Source organism: Rhagoletis pomonella, unplaced genomic scaffold, assembly GCF_013731165.1.
Source record: "Rhagoletis pomonella isolate Grant_MI unplaced genomic scaffold, Rhpom_1.0 Rhpom_scaffold_00006, whole genome shotgun sequence".
Classification (NCBI taxonomy): Eukaryota; Metazoa; Arthropoda; class Insecta; order Diptera; family Tephritidae; genus Rhagoletis; species Rhagoletis pomonella.
Window position 1 is genome coordinate 49,010,279 of NW_023458560.1, and position 9,515 is coordinate 49,019,793.

At 36.7% G+C, this 9,515-nt stretch overlaps 1 protein-coding gene across 2 annotated transcripts; it reads left to right on the forward strand.

Moving 5' to 3' along the window:
• Positions 1 to 8,125: 8,125 nt before the first annotated feature.
• On the forward strand, positions 8,126 to 8,960 carry LOC118740886 (male accessory gland serine protease inhibitor-like). 2 transcript variants are annotated; one of them, XM_036472622.1, is made up of 2 exons: positions 8,126 to 8,288; positions 8,352 to 8,960. In XM_036472622.1, exons 1-2 carry the CDS (start codon positions 8,192 to 8,194, stop codon positions 8,531 to 8,533), a joined length of 279 nt encoding a protein of 92 aa, XP_036328515.1. In that variant the 5' UTR covers positions 8,126 to 8,191; the 3' UTR covers positions 8,534 to 8,960. The 2 variants fall into 2 exon arrangements, with proteins under 2 accessions (XP_036328515.1, XP_036328516.1); XM_036472623.1 differs by having other exon boundaries at positions 8,126 to 8,258.
• The last annotated feature ends 555 nt before the right edge of the window (positions 8,961 to 9,515 follow it).

A 9,515-nucleotide genomic window follows, 5' to 3' on the forward strand; every position in this document is an offset into this window, starting at 1 on the left:
TTTTTGACAATAAATTGGCGGCGTGCGTGAATATTAGGTTAGCCTGATAAACCTCCCGTTTGACATACATACTACAATATTTTATTTAACTTGTTAGATAATTAAATTGATTTTGAATTTCGCAACAGGTGACAACCCTCGTCAAAAATGTTTTAGAGATAAAGCTTTCTTAAACCTCTTTTGATACCCATATTAAAATATTTGATTTAACTTGCTAATTAGTTGATTTTTTCTTTTTAAGAGGGTTCTTACCACCATCCTCTCCCAAAGTATTTTCGAAATTAATAGTTTTTGAATCACCTTAGTTTTTTAACCTATGATTTCAGTGTTTTTAACTTTTTAAAAAGGTGGCAGTTCTTTTCAGAAAATATCCATATGTTAACCCATCATATAACTTATCTGTGTGCCAAATTTCATGGAAATATACCCATTTGTTTAAGCTTAAAATATTAAGAAACATACTCACACTCACTCGCAAATTTTGACATTTATAATATTAGTAGGATTGGTAAATAGGATTCAGATCATTAGCAGCCTATTGAACAGCATTTAAAACCTGTTACTCATTATACCCACCCAAGAATGACTTACCCTAATGTGTATATTAAGGTGGTCCAAAAATGCATGTGAAGAAGTAAAGTAGGAATTTTTATACTGAAAAAAATATACCCCTATTTTTTATTTTGAAATCAAAACATATTTAGAGGACGCTCAAGCGCTCGAAATTTTCCATGTATTTTATATAGGTAAAAAACCAATTTTTGTAGAAATGGTATAGAATTCTTCAAAATCAATATATTTCGATCGGCAAAGCTCTGTTTCTCTTCAGAAGATTCCCAATATTATTACCCCATTATTTATTTAAAATTTTTTTTAAAGTATCTATTTTTTATAGGTCCGCCAAAACCCCCAGAAATGGTCAGAAAATGCAATAGGGGAAAAAATAAAAAATCTTTGGTATTAAAAAATGGTTAAATAAACAATTGGATATTGTTATTGGGAGCCTCCTGAAGACAGCCACAGTTTTCTGATCGAAAAATATTGATTTTCAAGAATCCCATACCATTTCTATATTTTTTGATTTCACAATAAAAAATAGGGGTATATTTTTTTCGATATAGAATAACCCTAGGGGGTGAGAGCATTAAAATTCCGACTTTACTTGTTTTGGACCACCCTAGTGTATATACATACATACATACATAATTACCATAACAAACCGCTGGGTTTTTTTCTCATCAGATTTCGCAAACAAATCTTTAAGTGTACAAATAGCAATAAAAATATACACAAGTTCATTTGATTACGTATTAACTAAAACTTAAAATTGGCTACCAAAAGGCATCAGTTGTCGAAATAAATTTAGTCTCGCTCAAAGCTTAAAGTAAGCAAGTTTAACTTGAAATACAATTTAATTGTGCCCAGATTTTAGTGCAGATATAAACTGAAATGAAATTCTTCGCTGTAATTTTGGCAATTTTCGCGTTGATCGTCTCTACACAGGCGCTCAGGTGGCAGTCTGTGATTTCGAAATAAATGCTCTTTTTCCTAAAGCCCGTGGGATGCGAATAAGTGATGCAATACTTAACTTGTGTTTTTATTAAACTTGTGGTAATTGTACATTTCAGCGACACAACGCTGTGACCCATACTTCCCAGCAAGTCCCACTTCCTCTACCTTTTAAAATACTAGCTGGCTGGCAACCATATGTACAAGAAGATAAAGGCTGTCGGATGATTAGCAGGCTGGCAGAGGGGGCTGCGTCGGGGTCAGTGATGACGTATACGACGGTCTGCAACAGTGTTGCCGGACGTCTGTGCTGGCAAGGTCACTGCGGTCGTTGTCAGTAGCTTTTAACAAAAAATTATGATGAGCACCGATAACGGCCCAGCCCGACTTTTTCCACCGTGCATGAGCAAAAAGATGACACACACATATTATTGATAGAAGAACTGTTGATAGAAGAAGGAGTGAATTTTTCATTCGGGTCTGTATCTCTTTTCTATAAACGAAGTATGTGTATGGGGATTGTAAGTTAGCCGAATAGCATGCCTAGGCATTACATTGGTATACGCAAATTGCCTTGTAGAGCCTTTCAATACACCCGGTATACTGGTAGCGTGTATAATATCATATTCATAGTGGCGGATACAGGCTCGAAAAAACAAAATTTCGGATAAAACATATTATCTTAAACGAGAAATTTGAAAAAAAAAATTTTGTAGTTTTTTTTTATTTTAATCTTCAATCGTAACCATTTTTTAGGCTTGCACAAAAACTCTTCGTCAACGTGAAAAATTAGAACAATGGGTATGTAGATACTATCAGGCCGATTCTGAACAGGAACTCCCTGGGAGTCTTCTCTATTTTCCCTTTCCTCCTATCAGGAATAAAAATTCCCCGCAGATTTTTTATATCAAATGGCGGAGTTGAGCTGTCAAAAAAGTATCAAACAGCTCTTGCGAAGTTTGAATTTTCTTCTTCCAAATTTTCGGGGAAAATGCTACTTCCTGGGAGTAAATTACTGGACGGTTTCTTTCTCGCGAGAAACAACCATTCCCGGAGAACAAACTCCCTGGGAGTATACAGAATTGGGCTGTATGAATATATGTATGTATGCCAATCCGAACTTCCTGATACTACTTTTGGTCTATTTCTGCGGTGCACGTATGCAGGAAATTTCACTTTCAGCTTTTGACATTTGTATGCGCATAAAAATATTAATGACTTGAAAAATATAATAAAAATTAAAAAGTTAAATTAAAAAATTAAAAGTTTACTTCTCCAAGCTCCCTCGCTTCACTTGCATCGTGCTAGCGAAGCAGTCAAAGTCGCTGTGAATATTCTTCGAAATTATAGAGAAAACGCTGACACACATTTTTCTGATATATTTTTAAAAGTTACCGATATCGCTAAGGAATTGGATTTTGACATTGTCCTTAATCGGAGAACGAATAGACAAAATTTTCGGGCTAATTATCGTGCGTCTAACGCTGAAGATTATTATCGAAAGGCAATATTTATACCGCTATTAGATAATATTTTGCTCGATCTCCGAGAAAGATTGCCGAAAGAGACATTAAACATTTTTGATTTGCACTTATTACCTCCATCTAAAATTGGGGAATATAACATGCCTAACGAAAACAAAAATAATGCTATCGAACGCCTAAAATCGCTTTGAAAACGATTCGAACTTTTCTTAGAAACTAAATCTGCACAGAGATCATTACTTAGTCGCCGAAACGCTGCAAGCCGATTACTTATGGGGCTAACTTCAATGCCGGAGAGCTCTTCAGGGTGAGTCAGGAAGTGTGAGCTGAAAATTTTCAACCTTAGACTCGCGAAGGCTGACAGTCTAGAATTCGCTTTACAAAAATTCCAAGTTTAGAAAAACATTTAAAAAATAAAAAAGTAACTGACTCGTCCTAATGCAGGAATGCTTGTGATATTTATGTATATATAGATATGTACATATTTAACTTAACAAATAACATTACTTAGCACATCTCTAAGTGTACAAACAGTAATAAAAATACGCAAGTAAATACGATTTTGCATTGGCTAAAACTTTAAATTGGCGACAACGAGAAACTTCAGTTGTTGAAGCATATTCAGTCTCCGTAATAGATTGAAGAAGCATCAATTTTATTGCATCGCATATGACTTTATTCAATTCAGTGTTTATTGAGTCTATGATTACAAAGAATCTTACAGACTAGAGTAAAATTAATAGGTAAAAAATTAAGAACTACACTAGGAGTACACAGATTCAATTAAACTTCTAAAAGACTGCCTACTAATAGAAAATTCAATATATAAATTTTTTGAAATTGCATTAAGTTCAGTGAGAGCCCTCCAAATCGGGGATTGAGCCCAATAATTAGCTTTAGAGGGGATAACATAAAACGGCGGGACAAACCGCAATATTCTGCTCGGGACATTGAAACCGATATGCACAAGTAATTCCGGACAATCAATGACGCCAGAAATCAGGTCATAAACAAACATAAGGGAATGGACATGTCTTCTACACTCAAGAGAGTTTAAATCTAAAGCTTGCAACGAGCTATATAGGGCGGAAGAGGGTCAGAGAATCGAAGGGGCTGAAGGGCAAACCGAATAAATTTTCTCTGGACACGTTCGATACGAAGTGCGTGGCAATTATATATAGGACTCCAGATAACCGAGGCATATTCAAGCTTTGAACGAACAAGAGAGTTAAAGAGAGTTTTCCTTGTATAGGGATCCTTAAAATCCTTCGCATGCCTTCGCAGAAAAGCTAGGTTCCTGTAAGCCTTCGGAAGAATATGGCATATGTGATTAACAAAGGTGAACCCAGAGTCAAAATCGACGCCAAGATCAACAAAGTCATTAACAGAAGCGAGTTGTACATTTGAAATATAATAGTTGGTTAGAAAAACTTTAGATGTTTTAGCGAGGGTCATATGGAAGCATTTCTTTATATTGAGGGATAACATATTTTTTTGGCACCATACTTCGAGATTAAACAGATCTTCTTGAAGTAACCGCGAATCGGAGACACAATTGATTTAGGAAACAGTTTCAGATCATCGGCATACAGCAGGTAATCAGAGTTATTGAAACAGGACCCGATATCGTTAATAAACAGGACGAACAACAGCGGACCAAGCACACTGCCTTGGGGCACCCCCGAAGTAGCGGCAAATTGAGAAGACCTGCAGTTTTCAATTTCAACAAACAGTGTTCTATTTGTAAGATATGACTTTAACCAATTTAAGAAAACCGAATGGAAACCAATGCTTCTTAATTTACGAAGCAAAATTGAATGTGATACCTTATCAAACGCCTTGGAGAAATCTGTATAGATGCTGTCCACTTGGGACCCATTTCTGAACGCAGATATACAAAATTCAGAAAAAACAGCGAGGTTCGTTACGGTAGAACGACCACCGACAAAACCATGCTGACGAGGATTCACGATACTTTTTAGGGCAAAAGATAGTTTCTCCATTACCACCTTCTCAAAAAGCTTGGAGCAAACAGTTAATTTAGAGATAGGTCTGTAATTAGAAACATCATTCCTACGACCTGACTTGAAGATGGGAGTGATGGACGCTGCTTTCCAGCGCTCGATGAAAACACCTGAACGAAGAGAGAGATTGAAGATCATACACAGTGAAACACAAACGGAGGAATGACATTGCTTAAGGAAAAAGGGACAAATACCGTCGGAATCACATTTAAAAGACTTTTTAAGAGAGAATATGCCTCTGATAATGTCAGATTCTGTCAAAGACATCGATCCAAAGTCTAAACCTTGTGGAGGACAAGAGTTAACTGGAAACCTGTGGGAGTTGTCATCAACGACAAAATTTGATTTAAAAAACTCAGCGAAAAATTCGACAGTATCACTAATCCACTCAGAACACTTACCATTATAGTACATACAGGAAGGTATATTTGAGGAGCCCGATTTGGAACGGATGAAGCTCCAGAAGGCTTTGGGATTTTCCTTCAAATCAGACTCAAATTTACTAATATACTTGTTATAAAGAAATTTATCCAAGATATTAAATTGTCTCATGAAAGATATATATTTAGCCTTGAGATTAACATTATCGAGCTGACTTTTATGTAGTTTATAATACTTGTTTCTTTTGTTTTTAAGATTCTTGAGTCTACTTGTGTACCAAGGTAATCTATGAATCCTAGGCGGCAGCAGCGGAAGATATTTAGAAAAAAGATTATTCAGTGTGCACACAAAAGAATCAAGACACTCTGAGACGATCTTAGAAATAAAAACAGAGTGCCAGTTGATTTCAGACAAGGCAATATCGAAAGCCTGAAAGTTAGCATCGCGGAAGTTAAAGAACCCAGACGTTATATTCCTTGGAGTGAAATTATCAAACATTTCCAAGTAAATAATTATGGGCACTTGATGCATATCAGTTTTACTAACCGGAAAACTGCATTCCTCTAAGTTAAATATTGAATTTTCATCAACAAAGACAAGGTCAAGAATTTTAGACAACTTATTAGATAATGAATTAATTTGAATTAAGTTTAAACTAAGCAGGCTATCCAGAAAATTTATCTCGTACGTCCTGTTTACATGTGTTGGAGTCAGGAAACCATTTGTTTGTAGGTCGGACCAGACTATATCTGCAAGATTGAAATCGCCAAGAATGCAAAACGAAGAGTCAGGATTCTGCTCACAAAGATCGACGATATTGTCAACATGACAGCTGTATAGATAGTCCGTACTATTAGGCGGGATATAGGATGTGCAAATGAATAATTTTCCAAGCGATCCATGGACACAAACACAAATTTGGTCTATGAGAGTATCTAGAATCCCTAATTGATGTAACGACGAGCGGATACAGCGCTTTAAGGCGATTAGGACGCAACCACCTTTGGAGTGGCCAGTCTTCACCGGATCTCTATCCTTCCTGAATACATTAAATAAAGTTGGATTAAAATACTCTTCGTCATGAAAGTCAGCATTCAGCCATGTTTCCACAAAAAGATAGACATCAAAGTCAACGCGGGACGTTGATAAAAATATCTCTTTGGTTTTAGTCCGCATTCCAGACATATTTTGAAAATAAATTTGAAGACCCTTAGGGGCTGAGCTACAGTTGCCAGAATTCAAACTACTTGTGCGCTTCCGAAGGGGCTTCCCATTGAAAAAAGCGGAATGGTCGGACATTTATACCAGAAGGCCAAACAGAAGCCTTCAAGATATCTCCATAATATGCATACGAAACTCCAAATTTGCAATTTATGCTTCGAAGCTTGTCTAAAGGTTCATCTTTCTTAATAAGCTTGTGGCATGCAAAATGTTTAATGTCGATACCGGACTGTTTAGATACATACTCGATGATTTTATCAGTAGAAACGGACGGCTTAAAAGCGGATACATGTACCCACTTCATTTTTACGATAATGTCGAGCGTTTTTATTTCGACCAACCACAACCTGTTGACGTTTCGGTGTTTTCGTCTTATGAGGCACAGTTTTCCAACCATTCGAGCCAGAAAAAACCGCAGGCTCTGAACCAGCATCAGGCACAAATTCAATATCAGCATTCAAAGAATTAACATCCACGTCGGCATCAACAACAGCGCCAGCAGCAGTGATAACAGAGCTGTTAACATTAGCTTTAATTGAGTTAGTACCGGCAGCAGCAGCAGCAGCATAACTAACATTGGTATTGAGCGCCATGCGCTTAGCAGACCCATTGGGGGGCAGACCAGCATTCGATACCGTGCACATAGTAGACGGAGCAGATGAGGGAGTTTCCGTTGGTGTAGGTAAACACTGTTCAGCATGAGCAGCAGTAACATTAGTCCCATGCAGAGAGCCGGCGGCTGGGTATGATGGAGAAGAGCGTAAAAGAGATTGATTTTAATTGTCAATCATCTCCTTACATTTGTTAACCGCAATACCGCGGTTTGCATTGAGGCCAGTAAAGTTGTCAACAATGCCGCGAAGGCTTTTTATCTCCGCAGTCAACGACGATACGTCGGCATCCCTGTCGCTTAGCTTAGTTTGCAAAACACGAACTTCTACATGCAAATCATCACTTTTCTTTATTAGCTGCATTTTGTCTTCATGCAAAGCACCTAGCAAACACAAGATATGAGCATTTTCTGCCCTGAGAGCAGAAAGTTCTTTAACCACAGTTAGCAGTGTAGATTTCAATTGAAAGTCATGCTCAGTAGCGATATCACTTGAGACATCTCTTAGAGAGTCTGAATTAAGATCTTCTTTAGCACTAGTGCTCCCACCCGAACCAACGGGTGTGGAAGGGCAGCGGAGAGATGAACGACGGTCATCCATACAGTTTTTGCAAAGAAACGGCTTATTAGATGAGAGTAAGAAGTCCAGATCGGCCTGGAAAATACCAACACATTTGAGGTGAAATAAGTTTTTACACCCGGCACACTGCACTTTAGATTGTGTACGATCAACTTTTTGACCACAAAGACAAGGCATTGTATGAATATTTTTACATTTAATAAATATTGAGTCAGTGAAATTCACATTATTAAGAGTCACTATCTCAGTATATTATGAGTTTCGCACTAACAAAGCGAATTAAAATTCACAAAGAACGCTTAAAAAAGCCAGATAAGCGCGGAGCGAAGAAAAACACATCTGAACTGCAGTCGCGCAAAACTGTTGCAATAAAATTTTGGTTATGAAATTCATTATTGCTATTTCGGCTATTTTTGCGTTGATCGCCTGTACGCGGGCTCTCAAGGATGGCAAGTTTGAAAACAGTGTATTTTATGCTCGTAAAATTTGTCTCCAATTTGTCTCAAATTTATCAAAAATTAATTTTTCTTCACTTCGAACAGACATTTGCGGTCAACCGCCTAAAGCCAACGGTGATGGGTTAATCGAGTGTGCTACTTATATACCCTCATGGATCTACGATGCCAGCAGAAATGAATGCTTGCTTTTTGTTTATAACGGCTGTGAAGGAAACGACAATCGTTTCGGTACAATGGAAGAATGCGAGCAAAAGTGCAGGGAATAAAGGGATACACTACATATTTTCTACAGTTTGAATAATTTTGTTGGATACTATGGAGAAGTGTCATCGCAGTTTATGTACCTGCCTGTGATTTCGAAATAAAAGTATTTTCCTTAGCTCAGGTGATGCAAATAATATGCGAGTATTTACGAAGAGATTAGAGGACCGAATTCGTCGGCGAGCAGAAAATGGCCCACAGTGTTATTTGTCTTTTTATATATGGTAGCCGATGAATTTTGCCACATTTTAGATGAATTTGCTTCATTTTACTTCATTTTGTTCTCGGTGTTAAAAGCTATGTTTACGACTTGTATTCTGCAATGCACGTCTGATTTATAGAAAACAGGTTTCTTGTGTACTCAACAATGAATTTTCAAAAATCAACGGTATTTTGTAGTCACTTCAAACTTGCATTTTATTACACTAAAATTATCTAAAAAATCGAATTATAAAGCTCGGAATTTTTAGGAAAGTTTGTTGATTTTTTTTTAAATGTTCCACAAAGATTGACACTTGGAATTATATGGTTTTTGTTACAGAATATACTATATTTTTATAAACAAATAATTAAAATAAAAAAAAATATTAAGATAAATAGCAGTTTGATAACTAAATATTAGAATTTTCCGCCCAATAATTTTAAATGCCACCGCTTGCTTTGAGGCTTGGAAGTTTGGTTTGGAAATAAATATTTTAGAACACCCGAATAATATTCCTCTTGTCAGCTTTATACATACATATGTTCGTTACTACTGGATATTTTGAGCAAGCTGCGTATGTTCGTTCCTCTTTTAAAATAAGACGTTTCAGTTCTTGGTGGTCCCCAATGTACTAGATATGTAAAAACCACTTCAACAGCTGTGCTGGAAAAAATGTTCAGCATACCGCCAATCGACTTTGCTGCGAAAAGCCTTGCCTTCATAAAAATTCACAAAATAAAAATATGGTTGATCAGCTTAAAATGAAAATCCGCTTTTGTAATATT

Bases quoted from the DNA above. Each gene is read 5' to 3' on its own strand.
- LOC118740886 (XM_036472622.1), top strand. From the start codon at position 8,192: ATGAAATTCATTATTGCTATTTCGGCTATTTTTGCGTTGATCGCCTGT. The intron at 8,289-8,351 runs GTAAAATTTGTC...CACTTCGAACAG, and splicing joins AAACAGTGTATTTTATGCTC to ACATTTGCGGTCAACCGCCT.